Below are 26,067 nucleotides of genomic sequence, written 5' to 3'. Positions count from 1 at the left end.
ATGTGTATCTCTGTCAAATAAATAGATGTATGTGTGGATGAATGGATTCTGCCCTTTCTCTTTGTCACTTTGCTGGTCCTGACAAGACAAGTCTGCTCCAGCCTCCTTTTAACCGGCTAGCATGCTACTCACAGTTTTCCGTTATGATATGTACACATAAGGGTTTTTGCCTGTAAATAATTTGGTCAAATTGATGAAGTTGTTTTCATAATTTGCAGATGTTTTTTAAGCATGTGTTTTCTAAAGGTACAGTGTGTAGAATGTAGTGATATCTAGTGTTGAAGTTGCATGTTGCAGCTGAACACCCCTCACCTCACCCTCTCCTTCCAAACATGAAAAATAACCTGTTGTAGCTTCAGTTGTCATAAAAACTCAAAAGGCGGTTAGTTTGTCCAGTCTGGACTAATGTAAAAAACATGGCAGCCTCCGTAGAGAGGGTCCCCTTGATGTAAATATAAAGTATTTAAATATAAAGGGTCTTTTCTGGGGTAAAGAAAACTACAATTCATACAATTTAGATGAAATGAACTAGTGAAAACATCTTGAGGATTATTCTACATTAAATTTCTGCCAATAGATCCCTTTCACCTAAATCTTACACACTGGACCTTTAATTTGCACTGCGTTGAGCTCTCTCTGCCACCGTATGTAGGTCATAAAGCAATATTAAAATGATTTCATAACCAGTTAAAAAAGTATGTTTAACATTGCGAGAGAGCATTTTTTTGACAGGGAACTGATAATTATGAGTGGTGGAATTTGGTGTGTCTTGATTGACGGTAAACACTCTTGAGTGCAATTATTGGCTGATTTAACACAGACAGATACAGATCTGTAGTTCCATAGTCATCCTCAAATTATGCTGGAAAAATATCATACGAGCAAACAGAGGAAATATTGTGGTTGACGTTAATAAAGACTCTGCAAATATAGAAACAATACAACAGCTGTTCAGAGATTGAACGAACAGATGGTTCATCCCACTGCATCTCATTATCCGTGTTCAGGTTGACTTGATGATGTCACTTCTCAGACCTCCAGGCGTGATGTAGATCTCTGTTAACACGGCTACAATAACAGTGGTGGCACTGGCAGTGGGGAAATAAGCATACCAGTGTTTGACATGTTGGTGCATGTGTGTGTGTGTGTGTGTGTGTGTGTGTGTGTGTGTGTGTGTGTGTGTGTGTGTGTGTGTGTTAGTGACACTGCAGGACGAAGAGTTGAGAGGAAACTGAAAGTCAGCCGAGGCAGGCCAAACAGAATCATTTTCATTTATGGATGCATCCAATGTAAATATACTTTTATTCTTTACTTCCTCACAGTCGGTGTCTTTGAACTGCTGAGAGAAGCACATTCATCTGTCTCCACAAAGAGAAACACACTGAGTCTGTGGCCATAAAGAAAAACTGAAAGAGCTCCTGAACAAACAGCTTTGAATATTTTCCTGTCAGCATTTAGCAGCCTGAAACTTTCAATGAATGAGCAAAGTAAAACAATCTACTGATATTCCAATAAACACTGAACTGAACTGATATTTCTAAACCCTGTCTGCACCACATAAACTGTATCTTTGCCCTACAATAAATCACCTGCACACGAGGAGGGCGAACTGGGAGCTCCACTTCCTTTTTAGACTGACGTTTCCATCTTCTGCGAAGGATTGGTCATTTACAATAAATTTGACACAAATGTGATATGACAGAATATCATCAAATTTCCCCTCGCCCCCTAAAATCAGCCTGAAGGTTTGGGTATGATTCAATTCCCTCACTGCCATTGCTGCTGTCAGAAAGTTCTATTCATCTTCTTTTTCATTTTCTCTTGTAACTAGGAACTGTCAGGGCCGAGGGGCTTTGCCATGCCTTGCCTTTTGCTTGGCTATGTTTATAATTGCACTCTGTCAACACTGTCCAGTGCAGCTCAACTGCACCGGTTTGTTATGGCAGCTACTGTGCACTGATTTCAACACATGCCATCTGTGAGACGGTTTCTATGTCACTAATGTACAGCTATAGGTAGGTGCGAACACAAAGGTTGCACCCACGGGCTCGTGCATGGAATGAAAATCAACTGAAAGGGATCAGAGGGGAAGTCAAATTCTTCCAAGCAGTACAAAGCTCAATGTTTAGAGTCACCAGCATGGGAGCATCGGCATGTGTGTACATCTGATTTACACAAAGGTCGTGTGGGGTAAATCAAACATAGAGAGCAGCTGTGTCTGAAGCCAAATGCCACAAAAATCCTCCAAGTAAATGAGAAAACAGCAAAAACACAAATCTTAACTTTTTCTAACTGATTTACATTCTGTAATGTTAGGACAAATGTGTAGCTGTGCCCTTTGTGGCAAGAATCAACCTGACTTTCAATATAATTGAGTCATGTTGACCCGCCCTGCTGTGCTGCACAATGCCTGTGTGGGTGTCCTCTCAATCAGCACATGGTTTGCCTGATGAGTGGCACAGAGAGCAGCCGGGTTCATGACCGGCCTTCTCAGGAAGTCAGAGGACAGACGCTCTGCTCGGAGAGAAGCTCTGACACCTGGAGGACCAGAGTGTGATGGGAGCGGCGTCTCAAGAACCAGAACAGTGTCGTTGTGCATGACTCTGGTGAATCGACGTTTTGACTCATGCTTGTAAAGCTGGATATTGGATATAAAATGTGAGGAGAGGATGTGCATGGATGTTGGACACCCTCTGTGTGAATTGTGGCTCCTATATGTCCCCTATAAATCCTAGATTCAATTTTTCCTCCACACCTGCTCTATCTATGCAGTGTTTCACATGAAATAAAACATTTACAGTGACCTTTCTTCTTTAAGTGGACATTGTCAAACAATCCAAAACTAATAACCAGCACAGCAAAAGTAAACAAAAGGATTTTATCAGGGAGAAAGGAAGGAAACAATATGGAAGCGTGTGTGTGATTAACCACTGTGATGATGTGTGTCTGACACGTGTTCCATGACAAAAACAGGATTTTTTATCAGGAAATATAGGAGTGAGGGTGTGTGTGGTTATCCATTGAGATGATGGGCGTGTGTGCAAAGAATCCTTCCACCTCAGTGACATGAACCACAAGAGGGAGACAAAGCTTTTCTCAAGACAGACTGTCACTCAAGACTCTCATACATCTGCACTTGTGGTTCCCTCATTGTGAGTAACAGTGTGGAGTGATTGAGCAGCTCTGATTAGAGGAATGCAAAAGTAGAAACCTGCAAAAAGGAATATTTTAAAACACTTTCGGATCCATTCCAGGCTACCCAATCTGCGAGTGGCACCTCACACCCAAACATTTCCTTGTCCATGTATTTTATTTTTCTCTTTATTATTCGACCTGATGAGGTCCAGCCCACGCTGAATCGTCTCGCGTGCCCAGAATGACAGGGGCCACGTCCATTTAGAGCCTGACAAACGAATTCCTGCGGAGATGTGAGCCAATGGGCTGCGGGGAGGGCGTAACTCTCCTTTACTCCAACAAAGCAGGAGAGTGAAGTTTGAGTAATCAGTGTACAGCTGCTGTGTGGGGAGAATGGTGCACCTCGGCGCGCACAGACGCGTGATATCACCCAACTCTCCTTTTATTTCTTCGCAACTTTAACCGCGGTGCGTAGTTTGGCACGGCGCGTCTATGCGCAAAGTTCCACGCGTGTCCTCTGCGGCTCCACACACCACAAATGGCTCGGATTATCCCCCCGCATCTGCACGCGTCTGGCACCGCTCTGCTCGTGCTCGCCGTGATCCTGACAGGTGATGCAGTCGCGCAGGGTTTTGACAGCTACGGATTATCCTACGCCCTCAGATCCGAGTTGTCGGAGGACACCATCCTGGTTGCCAATAATGGGATCCGCGTGCCTTTCGGGAGATCCGTCTTCGTGGATCCCATCAACGATTTGGTGACCCAAGTTCAGCCCGGCGACAGATGTAGCATCACGGTCCTGGACAATGACCCGCTGTCCCAGAGGCCCGGGCACCTCTCCCCGAAAAAGTTTCCCTGCGAATTTGGCCCCAACGACGTGAAGTATTCCCACTTCGGCTCCAGGAGTCCCTCGAGGGACAGAGTGAGATTACAGCTCAGGTATGACACCCAGACTGACACTGTTATCATACCTTTCATGATGGAGGTGGAAGTCGTCTTCACACAGTTGGAGGTACTCACCAAAAACATGCCACTCACTGTTGAGAGGCTGCTGGGCACAAGTAACCCCATTGACAGACGAATCTTAGAGTTCACCTATGATAGAAATGCACAACAATGCAAGATAGCCTCCCTCTCCAGGGGCAGTGTGATGCCCAGGTATGGGAAACTTGTGGATGAGGACAGACTTGGAGCAATGGTGGACTGTGATGAATTTATTAAAATGAACATCCGCTATCAACACACTTTTGCTTTGAAGTCGCCGAACAGAGATTACATTCCAATGCTTGTGGAGTTGCACGATAAGGAGGGCAATTTGCTCAAGCAGGAATTTTTCCAAATTTTAGTCCGGATTAAAGAGGGAGAGGATAACATGGCCCCTAAACCCAGCTTTGTGGCAATGATGATGATGGAAGTGGACCAGTTTGTAATGACGGCTATAACCACAGACATGCTGGCAGCGGAGGATGTTGAATCTAGAGCTGATGAATTAATTTTCAACATCACCTCCCCTCTATCCTTTGAGGAGGGCTACATAGTCAGCACAGATGATAGGAATTTACCAATCACTTCTTTTTACCAGGGGGACCTCAAAGACTTGAAAATCGCCTACAAACCCCCCGCTGTGGATTCAGACACTGAGCGGATTTTCCAGATTGAGTTTGCGGTTGTGGACACAGAGGGGGCTGTGTCAGACCCCTTTGCTTTCATGATTGTTGTTAAGCCCATGAACACATTGGCCCCCGTGGTGACAAGGAACGCCGGCCAGTTACTGTATGAGGGTCAGTCCAGGCCTCTGTCCAGCTCACACAATCTGGAAATCAGCGACGAGGACAATTTAGACAAAGTCAGAATCAGTGTCATCGATGGGCTGAGGCACGGAGAATTAGCTGTTCTGGGCTCGAGGAGGAAATTCTTCACCCCGACTGACCTGGACGCTGGAGTAGTGATTTATCAGCATGACGGCAGTGACACGTACAGTGATAATATCATCTTCAGAATGACAGATGGCACAAATGAGGTGGAGTTTCTGTTTCCCATCACTGTTGTGCCAACCGATGACGAGCCTCCCATAATAAATGCCAACACTGGTTTGGTTTTATTCAAAAACCAAATGATGCCGGTCTCCTCGCTCATGCTCAGTGCAGCAGACATCGACTCGGAGGATTCCACAATAAAATTCATCACGGAGCCTCCCTTCTCCACTATCGGGCAGGTGCTGCTGCGACAGTCTGAGGCCCCTGAGGACCCATCAACCTGGAAGTTTAATACAGACGATGAAATGTACGAGAAAGTAGTGAGCGAGTGGCTGCAGCAGGATATTATCGATGGTAAATTGTTTTACAAGCACATCGGGCCCCACAGCACCAGAACGGTGATGGATCAGTTTGTGTTTAGAGTTCAGGATGACAATGACCCACCAAACCAATCAGGTGAGAGCTCGTTCATTATCAAAATCCTTCCTGTCGACGACCTCCCACCTGAGCTGTACCCTGGCACGACTCAGCAAATGACGGTGCACGAGTATCAGCTCACACACTTCCGAAGAAAATTCCTCCGTTACACTGACCTGGACTCAGAGGACCGGGACCTCAAGTATACAGTCATCCAGCCGCCGACAGACACAGACGAGAACAGCCCTGTTGTCCTGGGGGCTCTGGTATTAACTGAAAGTCCAAACGTTGTAGTCACAACTTTCACTCAAGCGCAAATTAACCACCACAAAATAGCTTTCAAACCACCTGACCTTGAGCTCGGAATTACCACTCATGTTTTGCAGTTTAGGTACGCTGTGGAGGATGTTTCTGGAAATAGCGTAGAGGGAGTTTTCACCATATTTTTACAGCCTGTGGACAACACACCGCCTCAAATAACCAACTCTGGGTTCACTGTGCTTGAACGAGGCACACACATCATCACCAGCGCTGAGCTGGACACCTCAGACACAGACACCGACAGCAAACAGATAATATTCACCGTCACGCAGCCACCACTGCACGGCGAAATCAAGTTTACATTCACCGACATGACAAAAGGAGACACTTTCAAGCTAGAGGATATTGGAAGTGGCAGAATTTCATACATCCATAACGGGGACGAATCAACAGTTGATTTGATACAAATAGATGTCAGTGATGGGGTCCATGTTGTCCCAATTAGTATAAAAATTAACGTGAAGCCAATTGATGACGAGATTCCGACCATCAGTCTCCCAGCCGGAACAATCGGCTCCTACATAGATGTGCTGGAAAACGGAGCGACAGAAATCACCAGTAATGTCATTCAGGGAAGAGATGAGGACACAGATGACCTTCGTTTGACCTTCATTGTTGAGGACCCGCCGTCATTAGGTGAAATCCTGGTGAGAGGCGTCCCGTCTCACACGTTCACCCAGGCTGATATTATTAACGGCCTCGTGGTCTATGCTCATACCAGTGGGGAGATAGGCTTCACCACAAAGGAGGACTTTTTCAACCTCACTCTTACAGACATGTCTGATGAGTGGACCGTTGGCGGAAATAAGATCACAGGTGTCAGAGTGCACGTTACTATTCTTCCCTTAGACAGCCAGGCCCCTGAGCTCTTTGTGGGGCCACAGTTCACCGTGGTTGAGGGGGAGAAGAATGTCATTCATATTCTCCACATAAGCGCTGATGATGTCGACACCCCCAACGATGACCTCCTTTGTACAATCATTGTACAGCCGACTTCAGGGTATGTGGAAAACATCTCCCCGGCCCCCGGCTCAGAGAAATCCAGGTCTGGGACAGCCATCAGTGCTTTCACCATCAAGGACATCAGACAGAATCACATTTATTATGTTCAAAGCATTCACAAAGGAGTGGAGCCGGTAGAGGATAGGTTTACATTTAGATGCTCTGATGGCATCAATTTCTCTGAAAGGCACTTTTTCCCAATCTCCATAATCCCCTCTAATGATGAAAAGCCTGAGATTTACATGAGGGAGTTTGTAGTCATGGAGGGCATGAATATAGTCATTGACACTCCCATTCTGAACGGTGCTGATGCAGATCTCCCCAATGATCAGCTCACATTTATTATCAGCAAACCCCCCAAGCACGGATTTATTCTCAATCAGCTCACCACGGGCACCGTCCCCGTCTTTAACTTCACCTTGGATCAGATCAGGGAGGCCTCCAGCATTGTGTACGAGCACGATGACTCAGAAACCACAGAAGACAGGTTTGATATTGTTCTCACAGATGGAAAATTCAGTGTTGAGAAAACCGTAATAGTTATGATCATCCCTGTGGACGACGAAACACCAAGGATGGCGATCAATGATGGGCTTGAAATTGAAATAGGTGACGTGAAAGTCATAGACAGCAATGTTTTAAAAGCGACTGATCTGGACTCTGAGGATAGCACGCTAACTTACATTATTCGCTATGGGCCCGGTCAGGGGTATTTGCAGAGGACGACTCCCTCTGGGATGTTGCAAAATATCACAGTCGGAAATAACTTTACACAGAGCGAAGTGGATCTGGGTTTGATTGTGTACATCCATAATGGGCAGGAGGGGATTCGAGACCTCATCAAATTTGATGTGACAGATGGCATCAACCCTTTGATTGACAGATATTTTTATGTGACAGTGGGCGGCATTGACATGGTTTTCCCAGACGTGGTCAGTAAAGGTGTTTCCCTTAAAGAGGGCGGCAGGGTTACTCTGACAACAGACCTACTCAGTACAAGCGACCTCAACAGCCCAGATGAACACTTGGTTTTCACAATCACCCGAGCCCCAATGAGAGGCCATTTGGAGTGCACGGACACGCCTGGGATGCCCATCTCATCCTTCACGCAGCTGCAGCTGGCCGGCAACAAAATCTACTACCTGCACACCTCCGATGACGAAGTGAAAATGGACAGCTTTGAATTTGAAGTGACTGATGGCTACAACCCTGTGTTCCGCACTTTCCGCGTCTCCATCACTGACGTGGACAACAAAAAGCCGGTGGTGACGGTGCACGGCCTGGTGGTGACCGAGGGCGAGAACAAGCTTATCACGCCTTTTGAGCTAACCGTGGAGGACAGAGACACCGTTGACCGCCTCTTGAAGTTCACAGTCACTCAAATCCCAGTTCATGGTCGCCTGCTCTTTAACAACACCAGGCCTGTCAGCTCCTTCACAAAGCAGGACCTGAATGAGAACATGATCAGCTACAAGCACGATGGCACGGAGAGCGCAGAGGACAGCTTCTCCTTCACCGTCACAGATGGCACGCACACGGACTTCTTTGTGTTCCCCGACACGGTATTCGAGACCCGAAAGCCCCAAGTAATGAAGATTAGCATCCTCCCGGTGGATAACGGGGTACCACAGATTGTGGTGAACAGGGGCGCCCCAACGCTGCGGGTCCTGGAGTCTGGTCACCTGGGGTTTGTGATCACCAGTAAGACCCTTAAAGCAGAGGACAGAGACAGTGTTCAGAATTCTGTGACCTTTAGGATTACCGTCGCCCCAGAACACGGGTACTTGATCAACCTCGGCAAAGGAAATGTCACAATCACCACGTTCACGCAAGGTAAGATAACTGCATCTCAAGCTGCTTGTTTTACCCTGTCATTGATATTACCCGCTCATGTTTATACTCAGAGCTATTTGAGTCTTTACAATTATTTTACATGGACTCACACTGCTAGATGTACTCAGCTCTGTGAAAATACTGACTTCAAACTCAAAGGTTTTTTGTTTTCTCTCAGGAATCTTTTTACAGAGATGAAGTGTGCCAGAGTCCATATTTCTAGTCATTTTCAAAAAATAACTTTTTGTCACTTGAACATGAGTAGAGAAATATTTTTAACAGAAGACAAGAAAATAGAAGAGATGATGAAATGTGAATGTGTTAAAGGGAGGGAGACGTGGTCTGTCTCTAAGCAACAATCCAAATAGACACCAGGGCCATCTTGCTCAATGTTAAATATGAGTGTAGAAGCATCAGAGCACAGTCGATATCCATGTGTCCCCTGCTTTTTATTTACTCAGTCACACTGAGACGCTCTCCCCCAAGAGGCCTGTTCAATATTTCAAGAGTCTTCACAAGAGTAAACAGATGGTAAATAAAGACACCATCTTCTGGGCATTTGAAAATTGTGGCAACGCAGGTTTATGCATCTTCTCTTTGAGGGGAAAAGTTTTGACATGAAATATTGAAGATGGAACGGGCTGTAAACTTCACAATCTTCTTGATCTGGGGCTGTAAAGAACCTCATGCAGCACCAAACACAAACGCTGTGATGGAGCCTCAAGAGTCAAGCTGTTCTTTATGTTCCATGTCATTCAGGAGTCATTCAGGAGTCAAGTAGATATACAGCCCTTGTTACCAGGCAGCTTCTCTTCTCACATCGCTACAACACTGCAGATTGCTCATTTCATCACACAGCCTCAGGTTGTCATGTGTTACTGATCACTGATCCGTCAGGGAACAATTTTCCGCCTGTCATAATGATTGTTATGTAGGATTTCATCGATAATTATGCAAGTCTTTCTCCTTTTCAGCCGAAATTGATGACATGAACATCTGCTATGTTCTGAGGGACGGTGACAATCCTACAAACGACAACTTCTACTTTTCCATCGAGGACAATGGTGAGTTATTTTATTCAAACATCCGTGGAGTTATCCTCCCACACCATTAAGTTTGCATTGAGTCCCTGTCATGTTGAGCTTTGAGGCTGAAATATTGGATTTTGTTTCTCCGTCTCGGGTTTATTTATAGACACTGAGATTTCTCTGAGAGGAGAGAGTAAAAGGTTACATGTGCCTAAATTAGCAGGAGTACAAAGCTAAGGGTGTGTGCACAGATGAGAGATGTTCATGAAACTGTGATTTTGTATGGTTCATATTTCAGCTTGAGTAAATGAGAAACTAGGCATAAAATGAACGAGAAGTCAAGAAACACTTACTATTTATAGATAACGTTTGTTTCTGGCATGCTCTGTTGGTCTTTATTCAACCAAGAGCTCTGCAGAAAATGTGAATGTCACAGCTTCCATGCTTATTAACTTTTGTATCCGAGCATTCATATCAGTCTTACCGTGCATTACAATGTAGGTGGCACAGTTTTACAGCGCATCATCCATGATCACCCACTGTTTTTTCATGCGAGAGCATCCAAGCGGAGAAAGTAACGATTCATTTAGCAAGTAAGTAATTAGTAGAACAATTAGCAAAGCCCTTCCTGCCACTGTATATATGTAATCAGCGATTAGCCGAAGCAGCATGCCCGACGGTGTGTCCTTCCTGCTACCTTTCAGTGGCGATGAGCGAGCAAAATGGACCTCTCTAATGGAGGCACTCTTTTTCCCCACAAGCACCTCCGAGGGCCCCCGTACGCATTTTGTTATTTCTAAACTTGGGACTAATCTGCAGCCCGTGTTTGAATAATGGCTGAACGTCTTTGCCAGCAGGTGGATGGGGTGCTAATGACTGATGAGTGCAGTGGACTTCTCCTTATCGGGAAGTGATAGCGAGTCCTTTACCGGAGCTGCCGGCGAGTGGCGAGCCCATGCAAAGCTCCTTTGTGATTGAATGAGGTTCAGTCAGTCCCTTTGTTAGCGTCTCCATCGGGTTATTTGTTATGGATAGCTGCAGGTGTCTCTGTCACTTTCCTTCTCTTCCTAGGGAGCTTGATGCTTGGTGACATACTCAGAGCCTATAATGGCCGTTTATCTTCCACAACTGGCAATTAGATCTAAAAAAAAATAAAAAATCTTTTTTCAGCTACTTTTAGGCAAGAGGATCATGTCTCAGTCTGCCCTCAATAGATAAGTTCTCTCACAAAAAAAAAAAAACTTTGCAACAGAGGGATTATTAGTCTATAAAATAACATTATTTGAAATTGGATTTGTGCTTTATTGTGGCACCTTGACAAAATGATGGAGAGTCCTCTTTGGATGACCCATCCGTGAGGATTCGACAAGTACAGCACTTCAGCTTTTGAGGCAGTCAGTGAACATTTTTTTAATAACATTTAAGCTGTACTAGTGGCTGCACACAAATCCCCAGATGGAGCCTCCAGCTCTTTGAACAGTTGTGTTGGGGAGGAGCTGAATGGTGCACACTGGCACACAGCTGCACTCTGTCATGTTCGGCAGTGGAAAACATTCTCCTCCTCTACCAACTGCTCTTGGCAGCTGTGATGAACTGTGAATGTGCTTGCTGTTTTTTAAGTATATGTGCGCACTTGCCGTTGACTGCTGATCTGACAAGTTCAACTGAATTTGTGTGCATATGTATTTACTAAAGGGTTTTATAATAAATATTGCAAATAGACAAGATTGTAGCCATGGATGCTGCATGTGTGTGTGTGTGTGTGTGCGTGCGTGCGTGCGTGCGTGCGTGCGTGCGTGCGTGTGTGTGTGTGTGTTTTTCAATAAATTATAATCCAAAAACACATTTTCAGAGATAACTGCAATGAGGTCACGCACAGTTCAAAAAATTATTTTTTTTCATATTAGATTAATAGATTTAAAGGTCCAGTGTGTAAGATTTAGGTGAAAGGGATCTATTGGCAAAAAGTTAATGTAGAATAATCCTCATGATGTTTTCAATAGTTCGTTTCATCTAAATTGTATGAATTGTAGTTTTCTTTACCCCAGAAAAGACCCTTTATATTTAAATACTTCATATTTACATGGAGGGGACCCTCTCTACGGAGGCCGCCATGTTTTTTACATTAGTCCAGACTGGACAAACTAAACACCTTTTAAGTTTTTATGACAACTGAAGATACCACATGTCTTTTTCATGTTTGGAAGGAGAGGGTGAGGTGAGGGGTGTTCAGCTGCAACATGCAACTTCAACACTAGATATCACTAAATTCTACACACTGTACCTTTAAGCTTATATATCACAATAACTTCATTATTAAAACACACAGGGAATGCATCTTGATATTCAGTCATATGATTTGTAGAATATCCCAAAATAGTAAAAATAAAAAATCCTTCCTAAAGTCAAGTGCTCATATATTTTCACATTTTCTCTTCAGAAGGGATTTTTCTTGATAAATAATTGAAGTCTTTTCGACCGGTGTCAGACATGATGCGTTGCCCCCATGTCAGTTGACTGCACCACATAACTGACTGTTATAGGATTTCTGCGGGCTCCAACCTGCACTCATTACAGCCACGCCAGTAAGTTACTCTTGGCATGAAGGTGGATTCAATGGAAACACTCCATCCTTAAACCTAAAGCAGTTTGACGTCTCACCATAGGTTGTTTTAGTTGTTAAAACTGAGTTTCCCTGGCTGATGGATTGTCTTGGTACAGGAAACAGTCTTGGCTCCACAAACCAGGGCTGAGTTTTTTCTTGGCAGCGATGCATCAGCTACTCGGGGTGTCATTTTAACTGTAACCAGTGCATTCAGAGCCCAGATTCAAACTGTGTTTGACCTGACCTACTTCTGTCCATTGTTTGGCACAGTTGTGAACATATGAGAGAACTGGCTGCAATAATGACCTTTGCTTTTTTTCCCATGACACTTGTTTTTTTCCTCCCAGCTAATTAAAATGCGATGATAAACTCTTAGTTAATTGTTTTGTTCAGCTGGATGTAATTCAGACTTGAGGAGAAGTTGCTGTTCCTCTAAATTAACATGGCTTCATAGAGAAAGACACCAGATGGGCTTTTGGCTACAAATAACAACATGGCAATTAGGCCACATCCCAAAATGCTTATCTTTTTTTTAATCAGTGTTTGCCACCGCGAAGGGATTTTAAATGTTTGACGCTGCTGCTTTTGACCAATGATGTGGTGGAACAGACATCAGAATAATACTGAAATCCCTTCAAAATCTCACTGCCCATTGTTAAAAATAGTGTTTAACTTTTCAATTTGTGAAGTTTGTGTTTCATTGTTCTCATTTCAGAAAAATGCCACCATGCGCCTTTTCAACTGTATTTAATTTGCTTCTTTTTGCCGAACAGGAGATGACAGGGCTTATTTTCTCAGAGCCGTTTGTGTTCCTCGCTATTTGTCAAGCTTGTCAAAGCTTTGAATGAATAATCACAGAGGACTGAAATTACACACATTAATTTGTTCTGGGGAAACATCACACCTGGACAGTGAAATCACGCTCAGAGGTGTGTGTGGGCCAAGTCCCCTTTAATTACTGAGAAAGTGTCTTGTTTAGAACGGGACAGGAATGTGTGTGTGTGTGTGTGTGTGTGTGTTGGGGAGGGGAGGGGGCTGTCATTCTTAGTCAGGTAATTGCTGTGTTTCAGCAAACTCCAGCACCCCCGGCCCACTCCCCTCCTCTCCTTATTGGATTCGGGTGCATTCAGGTGAGCTTACCTGAGCACACACAAGTCTCGGCATTCCCAGGCTGTTGTTTGTGGAGCGGAGTCCCTGTCTGCCTCCAGCCAGTCAGTCAGCATCAGGGATGTTCCCACTGACAGACACACACCACTGTGGCCTTTGTTTTTCATTCCAGGCACTCACTGCCAGCTAATATTTTTTTCTTTCTCTTCCGCTGAAATACAAGAAGGCGCCATAAGATTATTTATTGTTCAGGTCACAGAAACGCAAACCGTCTTAAGGGTCAAAATCCACAGCTATTTCAAACTGCTTGGATTTCCCATTTGACTGGTGAGACTTGTTTGGTATGTAGAGTGCACCGAGTATGTAAATGACTTCAGATTCGTGTTGGAAAAAGTCCTGACTGGAGGTTATGTTTTCACCCCTCTCCCTTTGTTTCATCTTGAGAAATAGTGCTGGGACGTTGTCACGCATTCAGCATTTTGAGATTGCGAGAGGCATTTTTTCACATTGTCAATAATTTTCCTGGAGTAATTCATGGATATTAAAGAAAAAAATCAGGTAAATTCAGGGGACAAATATATGTGATTGTCTGCTCTCAAGATCTTGATTTAAATATGGCTTCATAAGGAGACTGTTGGGCATTGGCGGAGGAATGCAGAGAGAATTTCGCCCCCTCTCCAGTTTCTAATGCCCGGCGGCAGCTCCCACCTCAACAAGCATGTTTTGTTTGTTATTTCTTTTCTTCCTGTAACAAGATAAGTTCAGGTCATTGCGAAGTACCTCGACCTAATACATCCTTTCAAAACCATTCCGGTCCGCAGTACCATCTGCCCTGTAAATCATGTACATCTTCCATGTTATCAGCGTGTAATCGCTTGTGACGCTGGGTGCATACTTGAATCCATCTCCCCCTCCGGTCTAATCCCAGGGTAGATGGGATTATCTTTCTTCTTACCAGAGCACAACAGAAGTAAGAGAAAACATGCACTGACATGCGGTTGCGTGAGTTTAGTATAGACTTTGTGTGTGCTATGATACCCCCATCACAGAGAGTGATGACTCTGCAGTTTCACTGATAGTATTTCTATCCTGTTATTAATGAAATTGTCTCTCCTCCACTTTTCTTTAGCAGGGCGTAACATTCCCCCGTCCTGTGGTATGAATCATATGCAAGAAAATAGGCTGCAAGCTCCAGCAAATTACACAGCCGGTCCAGTTGTTGTGTTTTAAAGAGATTTGAGGGTGTTAGATTTTCCCTCACAGTCCATCTGTGCTGCAGCGAATAAATGATCAGGTAGTCATTTTATTGTGAGGGAAAATGTTTGTTATGATAAAACATTGGGGAGTTGATTATAGAGCTATTCCTGGGTAACAGCTGCTTCTCCCGGGAATGAAAAAGTGAGTTACAAAGAGGATTTAGGCTAATCGTTTTAGATGGAGAGTGATTTACGTGGCTCACCAGTCCCCCTGTGTCTTCAGTCGAAAACTTTGAGTTCTAATGCTCTCACGGATCTGTATTGCAGTTTTGCTTTATTTGTTTATCACCCAACATAACGAGATGCATCTACAAATGTATCTTCATTTAATGTGTATGTGCAGAATGCAGGGATTTAACATAAAAAACTGACCTGACAAAAACAGATCTGCTGCAGTGACGAACCAAACAAGTGAAGAACCTGTGCTCATCCATGAGAGGATGAAACATTTATTGAGATTTAACAGGCTCCAACCAGTGTAATTCTTCTTCGGAAAAAATTAAAAAGACGTTATTAATGATTGGCTCATGCTATCAGGCAAGTAAGTCAAAACATGTCGCTGAGAGGTTTCAATTAGGCAGTGAACTCCCCAGCTAAGGTTTTTCTCTTTTTCCTTGGCTTGTGTTTGTTGGATGACTTTCAGCAGATGCTTCTTTTCCTTCATTGCAGCTTCTTTCTTCTCTGGACTGCAGATTTCTGCCAAACAGTCAGAAAACACTGAACACTTTTAGTCAGGAAAGCATCCTCTGCTGAGTCAGATGTGTCTCCTGAGCAGAAAACAGGGCCCTAAGTGCAAGATAGAGAGCTAATGATTTTGGAGAACGGCAGCATTTATATGTTTTAAATTTTGACAGTGATTGTATATCACATAAAATTTGGGTGAAAGATTCTTCCACTGTGAGCTGCCCTCATTTTCTCTTAGGAGAACAGAAGGGAAACCCTCTTTAATGAGTCCTTTCCTCTGTTTAAATATGCTGCCACAGTAAGTGCTCAGAGCCGGGGTTAATAAAGCTAAAGCAAATTCCCAAAAGTACAGCGAGCCCAGGCCCGGGCATGTTCCCAGGATGATGATATGTGTCGTCATACCCGCCTTAGGATATCAGTCTAGCAGAACTGAGGTTGTTCACATGGTGACTCTCGAGAAAATCCCTCTTTTGTGTAGGACGTGTGCAGGTTGAAGATATCAGTGCTGGAGACAGTCTGGATTCACATCAGCTGCAGAAAGCCTGATGAAAATATGTACAAAATACAGGACTGGGAGATATGGCCAAAATGAATATGAAGAATATTGAGAATTAAAATAATTAATGCCACTTTTTTTTTTAAGTTTAAAGACTGATTTTTGCTCCTGAGTGAATCTTGTGGTTTTTTTAAATGCTTCTTTATGAATAGGGAATCACAAACACCTGATATAAAAGCAAAACATTAAAAAAAAACCTGAGTTAGATCAATTATTGTTATATCTCTTCACTGTGCTTGCAAAATGCACATACATCGATTTATATTGTTCAATTGCTGTTGATGAAAATGATGCACTGACGAGGAAGCAAAACGAAAATGATGGAAGCAAAATTAAAATCTCTTCCACTGATGCGGTCATTGCATTTGTGTCTTTGGCTTTAAATTATTAAACATGTTTGATGAGTTTTCATTTAATGAAAATCTCTGACAGTTAGTGCTGCTGTGACATCTCCTTTGCCCCCCCCCCCCCCCCCACACAGTAGCAGAGTTTTTTCTTTTTGTTCAACTTTGCAAAATCACTCTGGATAATGTGTTTTTGGCCCCTGAAGCCCAGCACTGGGCTGGAGCTGCTCCTTTCAGCCGTGCTGCATGATAAGCCTCTGACAGCTTGGCTCGGGCTGTAGTGTCACAGCTCTCTCCAGCTGAGCCCGGGCCTCAGGATTGGAGGGTAAACCTCCTTCGTGCACAAACAGTCATAGACACACACAGAGCATCCAGCATCCATTCATGTCAGGGCCAGCTGCCTGAGACAATAATCAGAGATGAAGCTGGCACTGCAAAAAATAGTGCATCAACAAGGCGAGTTTAATTGATAATCGCTTTGTCTCTGATTTCAAGCTGTTGTCTCCTATCATAGCACGGAGAAAATACACCACCTCCTTTTGTGCTGTGATCACTAGCATTCCAGCATGCCAAGAAAATATATACAGCAGAGAGGATCTGAAATATTACCCAGTTTGAATTAACCTCTGGTGGGAAGGTTTTCATTTTATACACTCCCGACGAACACGGTATAGTGTCTTGAGAATATCCCGGCTCTCATCACATAAAAGGTGCAGATGAAACCCTTCGGGGATTCTGTTTGTGGATCAAGCTGCCTCTCACCACCTCCACTGCCGCCCGCCCCTCCGTTCTCCATAAGTGGAGTCTGATGGGCCGGATATGAGAATTCATCCGTTTGAGGAATGGGAGGGAAGAGCAATCAGAGGAGATGAAAGATACAAGTGCTCTGTTGGTCCCAGTATTGATGGGGGCAAGGCGTCAAAGCTGCTTCATTCATCCCATCGCTACAGGCGACGGGATCTACAGTTCTCCCTCTGAACGCTGCCTGCGTTGACAAGTTGCAAGGGCTCGAACAGAGCAGGTGAGCCCTGCAGGCATGCACCCTCATCTGCATACGAGTAGAAAATATATCCCGCAGACTCGATGATGAGCAAACAGAGTGTGCAACGACGGGCTCGTACGGGGTGTTTGCGTCCCACTTCTCTACATTTCTATAAATATGTGACGGCCTCAAACCGTGGTTATTTAAGTCGGAGAACATTCCTGTCTTCTACTTCATGTTCCCATCAAGCATCTACAGTGCATCTCTAAAAAGTCAACTTTTAAAAATGTTCCAGTTGCGCACCTTAAAAGAGCTGCCATCAAGTGCATGGTAAAGCAAGTCGTTTTTGTTCAATTGTAGACGGCACCCTGTAAATCAATTACAGTCATCAGCTCTTTGTCTGCAGAGCTGCAGGCAGCAATTATTTAACGTTTGTTTTTTAGCTGTCCCAATTTAAACCTGCACGTGTACAAAAAAACATTTCTGCTACAACAACAGAAAATGTCCAGGCTCGGATCATCCCTTCCCCCCACAAAGAAAACTAAGGAATGTCTTTCTGCCTGAAATTAACTCGACCATGTCTGGACTTATCTCGGTTTTCCAGGACATGGGCTCGGAGTGACGAGTTACATATTAACAAGCAAATGGGAAGAAGGGAAACAAAGAAAGGCCACGGGTCCGGACAGCCGGACAATCTCATTCAGCAGCTGCATTTAGCTCCTTAAATCTCTAAGTAATTGCCTGACGCCATTGCAATTACTGCAAAAAAAAAAAAAAAAACGGTTCTGTAACACTTTAAAGGTTATCGCTGGTCAATGAGCCATATGCGAGAGATTTTTTTTCCAGCACATTGTGTTTCATTACAGGGAGAGTCTGCTGGGTCCTGAGATACCTCTGGGACAGTCAGCTAACAGATTCAATTTTACTTTTTCTTAAAGGGCATTCAGTGTGTGTCAGTTAAAAAGGTCACAGATGGAGCAACAATGCAAATCCAGCACATCCATGTTTTTCTGCTTTGACATTTCAGCCTTTGTCCTTCAGATCTAATTGTTCTCTGTGTCTATGAAATCAGAAGTCGTCGCTTCTTCTTTCTCTCGGGGGTCCAGGTGTTCTCCTCCTCACACCGGGTTGTGCATCTGTTTCAGCTTTGAACACGAGGGTCTCTGAGCAGCAGCTCCGACACAGAGAGCACCTCGACGTCGGCTTTGGTTGATTATTTTTGACACTTTTGATCCGCTGGTAATTTTCAAAGCGTTGGGTTGGAAATATCCTCACTGTTATCTTTACCTGTCTCTGCCAGTGAGCACTGCTGCTCCCTCATGCCATGTCATCATTTTCAACACTGATTCCTGTGCAACATTAAATTATGCTGCAAACTCTTAGTGGAAATCTCCATTAAACCTTAATGCTTTGCAATTGGCTTATTTACAAATTTCTTTTTTCGGAAAAGCTTTGCCTGATTTTTTAAATCAAGATCCTCCAATTATTCTTAATTGATGAACATGTTGCAAAACAAATCTCACAGTGCACCAGCATTTCATGGATTCTTCTTCCGTGTACCGCATCCTTTCGTCAATTCTCATGGAAATTAATTCTGTAGTTTTTGCGTAATCCTAACAGACAAAAGCAGACACAAGCGCAACCTCCTGGGCTCCATGGTAAATAACTCATGACCTGAGCTGATCTCAATTTTTCAGTCATTACTTTCAACGTCCCCAAAGGGAGAACTGGTTTGCAGCCAGAAACTAAAGTAGCCAATCATCCCTGGTGGTCTATTTTCATATAGAAAGCATACTATTGATCCTCTTATATTAGGTGTTACACATCCAACTTCAACAAATGATGTACAGTATAATGTACATACAATGTTACATACAAATACATTATTAATCACCTGTTGAACCATTGCATCAGTGTGGTTTAAATTTAGAATCTGAACAGCCTGCCAAAAGTTTGCCCATAATAATGGAAATAATGTCTTTTGTGGATTAACCTTGTTTTACCTTGCGAAAGTAATTGCTTTGAAGACTGCACTTACACTCCAATAAACTGCACTGCAGTATTTCAAATTGAGATGGACTTCGATGATTGAAAATAATACTACATGGAAATAAGGCAAGAGTAATTGCATATCGAGTATAAAGCCATGAATTCAAATCTCTAATGTTATCCAGTGTGGACTCTAAATGTTATTTGCATAGCCAACATATTTATTGAATTCATGACTTTGCAACAACCAGTCTCCAACTTTTCACCTAAAGTTATTTTTTCTTTTGTATCATTCATATTCTCCCCAAAAAACTCTTTGTGCATTGATTCCAATTTGCAGTCTGAGAGTCTTAATAAAATTTGCCAAGCAACATCAGAAGTAATCTTCTTTCAGCATACCTGTGCATATTTTTTAAAACCAGGGTTTGTTCCCCTGCACAGACAAATCTTCATTCCAATATTACAAGGAGGAGACAATAACAACACTAAATCCTTCGACCCTTTCATGAGTGCAGACTCGCATGCTTATCTGTTACATGCAGGCTTGCACAGTTCTATGTGAAGGCTCCTTTTCACCAGTCATAAACAAAGGACCAGGAGTCGTTTAACACTTCTTTAGGAATTACCATTTCAGCCTTTCAGGGAGCATTTTACTCTCAGGCAAAAAAGCCTTTCTACATGTGAGGATTTGCAAGTAACAACTGTGAAATGCAGCAGAAACATGTTGTCGGGAAATGAAACCAGCCCAGAGAACAGCCCTGACAAACACCCGGCTCTATTAGTATGGAGCTCATGAGTCTGTGGGACTCGGACGGGGTTTTATATTCTATGGCCTCACACTGCTGCTTTCAGCAAACAGTCCACCATTATTCGGTCTGACAAGAGAGCAAACACTATGTATTCAGGGGTCAAGAAAGAGAACAGCCCCCTCTCTTTGTCAGGCCCATTCATCCTGCATCCTTAGGTTGCTTTGTTTTCTCACACATTTCCACACTTCCCCTTGTATCCCCTTGTTAGTTCGATACCTCTGTTCTTTTCTAGTCGGTCACCGGCAGCATTAGAGAGTTGACGTACATTTAATAACAATGTGAGCCTTTCAGTACCTGGGATGGAGACAGATCTTTGTCTCCATGAGCTCATGTCTGGAGTCAGTGTCTGACATGACATGGAATATGTGTGTTAATCTCAAAAGAACTCTCAAATGGAGTGTAGCGTGGTATTCCTCGGTAGAGGAGCGCTTTGTCTCTGCCAAGGCACTTGTGTTTGCTTTTTACTTGGTTGGTTTGTGAGCAAGATTTTGCTAAAACAACTGAATGAATATACTCGAAACTTGGTGGAAGCGTGCTGCATAGGTCAAGGAGGAAATCAAGTCAAATCTGGATCCAGTGAATTTAAATGGGGTTTTATAGGGGTCTGTTCACTCGATTGAGTGCCATTCTACAAAACTAGAGAATGAAAAAATTGGCCAGGGTTAGGCCAGATCATGGTAAGTTTAATTTCAAATTAGACCCTGGTTAGTGTTAAGGGTTACGGTTGACATATTTTGACCTCATGCACCTTACTTATGTTTTTCAGAGGTTCACATAAGATTACCAAAGTTACTTGAGTAACTTTTGGGTCGTATGTCCAAACTGTTCATACTGTCACTGTTGGATAATGAGGGAGAAACTCTTGATTTTAAATCCACAGTGACCTTTATGTGCGGTTGCCGACAAAAAGCCTTGCAGCTGCTAATTCAGCCCTTTGTTGTTATTTCCTCCGCTATTGAGAGTTGGGGGCTTGTGCTCTCTAAACCGTGTGGCTGACAGTTAATTAAGACACTCGGGGCTGCCTCCTCTTTGACAGACAGGAATGCTATTCAAGGGCAATCAAGGAGTACTTTGTCTGACCTCACCTTCAAAATCGAAACAAGCAAACCCCTCTGAAACCACCTTTATACCTCTTTTGAACGTGTTCCAAAACTCAAGGTCAGTTAATTGATTTAGTTATTTACCCACGCTCAGATATGAGAACATTTGATGTTTCATCTTTTCAGTTTTCAGGTCATTGCTCATCTTCCCTTTAAGCAAGGTCAGGAAAACAATTTTCAGATTCAGATTGCACCAGATTGCACCATTTGTAGTAAATGTTGAAAAAAAAAAATCGGTCTATCTGAATCTTGTTCATAATTGCATGGGAAAGAAATACTTTAGAATAACTTATCCCCCCATCTCTGACCAGTCTGTTTTCCGGCACTAATGATGTCGCCATGATCAGGGATAAGTCCTGACCTCAGGCGCTTGGCAGGACACCCTGTGCCCCCCCGGTTGGGAATTGGCAACCTGAGACAGAGCAGATCTTCTGCAGAGTTGTGCATCCAGAGCTGGCCGCTCGCTAATCCTCAGGTGTTTGAAAAGCTTCTTTTTCAACTTATGTTTCGAGGCGAGGATAATAGGTTTATGCTGTAAAAAATCCAGGATGTCTGAATGCATGTATGTGTTGCCAGTCATTTCTAGACACTGAGAAATATTGACCCCAGCAAATACTCTAAGACCCACTGTATTGACCAGTTTTCATACGTGGATGCATATTTCTTCAACAAATTGATTTCGAATGGTCCTCAACGACTTTAAATATGTAATCTCTCCAGGCAAAGTGCCTCTGTGTGGGTTTGTGAGGGTTTTGTGTAGGAGGTGACTAATGACATCATTTGTGGCAGTGTGTGAGGACACTGGAGCGTGAAGCGGACTCGCAGGACATGAGTGACCTCTCCTAACAATCGCATTGTACAGTATTTCCTCCATCCTCGGCCACAAATAAAGGAGCCCCATCTGAGATTATAAGAGCTCTGGGAATTCCTGCCACACAGGACCTGCTAGGGGCTCCTTTACTTTGTTGCCCTGCAGGAAAGTCACAGCACAACAACCTTATGCTGCACATTTGGAATCAGAGACAGAGAGTGCAGAAATGGAAAGAAGGTGTTTTTTTTCTTTACTCAATAAAAGGTTTCTCACTGACACATATTGAAGGACTTTTTCTGATTCATGACGGCACATTTAAATCAAAGACTACAAGGTTTAAGTGCTTTACCTTGAATGCCTTTCTGCGGGTGTTGGTTAGTGATGCATTAGGGAAGTTATTTGTCAGTCTGTCGGGTTTTGCCTGTGTTAGACCGAACAAAGGGGAAAATATAATCACGGGACTTATTTCTGCACTGTTAAAGTGGTGAAAATAGGATCCAAAAAGCCTGAAAAGAGTGTGTGCTTCTCTCAAACAGAATGGGTCAATATGTTCCCGTAGATATGAACATATCATTGAAAGTTTGGGACAAAAGTAATTCCAGCCATTGTACTCCACATTTGGAAAGTGCACACAGTTAAATTACTTCTATAGTTGTGGTTCAAATGTTAATCTCAAAGAACTTTACCTGCTGCGAGCAAAGCCTTTCCCCTGCTTTTCCCCTGCATGGCACTCTGACCCAGCACTTTTGTCTGGAGGGGCCTATGGCCTTTTCTTTCAGACCCTCAAATATCTCCTCAGTGCGACCACTGTGTCAGAGTGGGCGCAGAGGCGACAGCAGCCAGAATGGACCCTGTGGAGCGGCCAGATTTAAAGCAGCCCTGTCCCCTGAAAGGCTGCGCCCACGTAAAGAAAAGGGCTTTAGTGCCTGTGAAATCTTAACAGTTCTAAATCTTTCAAGCCACGGCCAACTCCCCACTCGTTACTGCTGATACAAGGCTTAGGGTGATTAGACCATATCGCTCTCTCGCGCTCTCTGCTCTGCTATGTGCGTTCTTTCCTTCAACAGGATTATCATATCCCCCTTTTCCCTTAATTGGAGAGGTGAAAAGTATGCGGCTATGGTCTGGTACATTATGAGGCTTAAAGACAGCTCATGTAACAGAGTTGTGATGACGGACAATTGTCTTTATCACAGAAGTGAATACTTTTGTTTTCTTTAGAGGGAGAGTTCACTGAAAAATGAAAATTCAGTCATTATCTACTCACCACTATGTCGATGGAGGGGGGACGGGAGGCGAAGTGTGTGTTTGAGTCCACAAAACATTTGTGGAGTCTCAGGGGTAAACAGTGTTGATTTATGTTCCATAAATCCATAACCCCCACCCCCCCATGTTAGCAGATGAGAAATGCACTCAACTGAAAATTCGAAAATGTAAAAATAGTTCTGTCAAGATGGTTTCTTCCACGTTATGTAGTTTTTATTACACTGATTTATATTCAAGTGTTGTTTTTTCTCGTAAGTTTGGTTTTATAAGTGATTTGATGCTTTTAAAATGGGGCGAAAACTTGCGATTTATAGCTGAGACCTCTATGCTCAAGCACATGCATCACCGTCCTGCGAGTGCAAAAAGTCCAAATAACATCGGCAGAAGACGGCAGTGTTTTTATCTGAGGTATTTTGGTTGAATTTCTGGAAAATAGGAGGAAGTGAATTGCTCTGGGTGAATTTTGACCCAGATCAAAGAACGGAGGATTATCTCCATCACAGGAGTCGTCTTCTGTGTAGTCATGCAACCATGCCTTTAATTTTAAGCATTGTGGCAGTAAGTTGTGTTGAAGTTAAACATGTTGGATAAACAGATACAATAGACTGACAAAAATGTATCACCATCTTTTGCTACCTCCGCTCAGGTCTGAGATCCAAAGAGGGTTGTTTGATAAAGACTTTAGAGCTTTGATGAACATTGTAGTTATTTTGAATGAATTGGCTTAAATTGGGCTCTTAAATCTGCTTCATCAGACTTTGTGGCTCCCAGTGCAGATACAAAAAGTCCCTATCCAGCATTTTCATTATCCGCATTATTAAATGTCTCTGTGCATGTAAACAAATGACGAATGGGATTTTTTTCCCCACCAGTGTAAAAGAACAGTTTCCCACTGGGGGAGAGTTTTCATTTTAAAATGGTGTTCCTGCAAATCATTGATTCAGATAGTTAGACAATGGAGTGATTCAACCGTACAAAATGATTGAGGTCTTCCCCATTAAACGGCAAAATCAGAAACTGAAATCAAAAGCTGATTTTTTGCTTGAACACTAATTACATATTAGTGAGTAATGATTCTCCGTATTATTAATGATTCTCTGTATTATTCATGGTACGGTTCATAACCGAAATGTTCCCACACTGCTGCTGACATGAATGTGCTCAGGGGGTTTGCTATCTCAGGGTTATTATCCATATAGAGCTAATTAAACTATAGCCTGTTACTCCAGGCTTGATCCCCGGATCAGGATTGGACTGGACTAGTCATATGACACACGCAGTGTGAAGACAATGAAAGGGGTGTAATGTGATATATTTACAAAATAAACAGCATGTTCTAACTTGTGTTTTTGTGTTCATTGTGGTATGAAAAGCATTTACTAGCACCCGAGTGGTCCAAAACCTGCTGCACTGCAAAAATGAAAATTTAAGTAATCGTTGAGCTTTTTTTGTCCTTAATTATCTTGATAAGATTTAAAATCTTAAGAGATTTTATTAGTGGTTCTGACTAAGTCAATGCTTGAAAGAATTAGCACAGTTTACCAAGCTGCTGTAAAAACTCTGCTCTCAAAAATCACAAAACCTAAAATAGGCCCACTTATCTTTTGGCAGGGAGAATTTTCTTACTCTGTTGCCAGTTACTTTTGTTTTAAGTATTGTTTTTCCTCTTTTATTATTTCTGTCCTGCTTGTCTTTGAGAGCAGAGTGTTTTGCAGTGTATGTCTCTAGTTCCGTACAACTGTATGAAGTGTTGCACTAATGATGGAACATTATATTTCATTGTTTGGTTGATTGCTTGGTTTGTTGTTGGATTGGTTGGTCCCTTGGTTGGTTGCTCAATTTCATTCATTAAATTAAAATACAATACATATTTACATAATTGAATTAAATAGGATAGATCACAATAAACTTACATGACTCATCATGGTTCAGATTTCTTGCCTTTATTATTGAATTACAGAATGATTGTTCCCTTGCTGTCGTCTGCATCTGAATGGATTTTGTGTCATCCCCATTGAACTAGCTTGTGAGTACTTCACTGATCCTGCGTGCAGCTGTACTTCTCTATCCATCTATCTTTAGTGTTCGCGTGACATTATAATGTCTCAGTTGAGTTCGGAAATTCTTTGCACAAAGTCCATTTGCAGTATATGATCATTGAATATTTTTAGCTGTATTGTGTCCATTGAACAGGATTCACTGGCGAGTCCCAAATTATCCTGACTAATCAGTGTGCTGCTGGCTCTGTGGGCAAAGGACCGCCTGTCTGTCTGCCTGGCTGAATGAACAGTTGAGGGTCCATGGGGCACCGTGGCCCCACAACACTTGACGGTGGCCAAATAAGGGCTGTCTGCAACATGTATGCAGGGAGGAGACAGGGGCACCAAGTTGGCACAGTTCGGCCTCTCACATTTTTTGGCCTCTCTCAAAAGCTTTCTGTCCGTCATCACACATCCAGTATGTGAGCGGAAAGAACTGGGTGTTTGCTACATGAACCCAACATGGGTCTTTGTGTGAAAAGGTTAATGCACAAGGCTGGTTATGGTGAAGTGGTTAAAACTGACACTACAGGGGAATTCTGTGAAGGGTGTAAGATTAGCATTGGACTTTGTGGGACTCCTTTCATTGTGAGAATATGAAAATGGTGTAGCGATAAAGTTGTAGATATATTAAGAAATATAAAAACATGAAGTCCATGTACTTGTGATGAGGAGTATGATGATTTCACTGTTTGAATGTATTTTTTCTGCACAGACCGGCACATGAGAGATACTGATATTGTTCACTAAATTCTTTCTCAGTGCTCCGAGCGCTGGTTAAAGATTAACTCTGGTGTTTTCCTTGGG

The 26,067-nt window shown here is 43.1% G+C and overlaps 1 protein-coding gene across 1 annotated transcript in view; it reads left to right on the top strand.

The window, feature by feature from the left end:
• Window positions 1-3,532: 3,532 nt before the first annotated feature.
• Window positions 3,533-26,067, top strand: part of frem2b (FRAS1 related extracellular matrix 2b) — a 56,394-nt gene continuing 33,859 nt past the window's right edge. Inside the window, exons 1-2 of the mRNA XM_020088400.2 lie at window positions 3,533-8,684; window positions 9,659-9,748. Of these exons, the coding sequence (XP_019943959.2) occupies window positions 3,674-8,684; window positions 9,659-9,748 (5,101 nt within the window). The 5' untranslated portion in view covers window positions 3,533-3,673. The remainder of the gene's footprint in view (window positions 8,685-9,658; window positions 9,749-26,067) is intronic.

Source organism: Paralichthys olivaceus, chromosome 11, assembly GCF_024713975.1.
Source record: "Paralichthys olivaceus isolate ysfri-2021 chromosome 11, ASM2471397v2, whole genome shotgun sequence".
NCBI classification, from domain to species: domain Eukaryota; kingdom Metazoa; phylum Chordata; class Actinopteri; order Pleuronectiformes; family Paralichthyidae; genus Paralichthys; species Paralichthys olivaceus.
The sequence above is the reverse complement of the archived record's forward strand: the minus strand, read 5'-3'. Positions and strand labels throughout refer to the sequence as shown.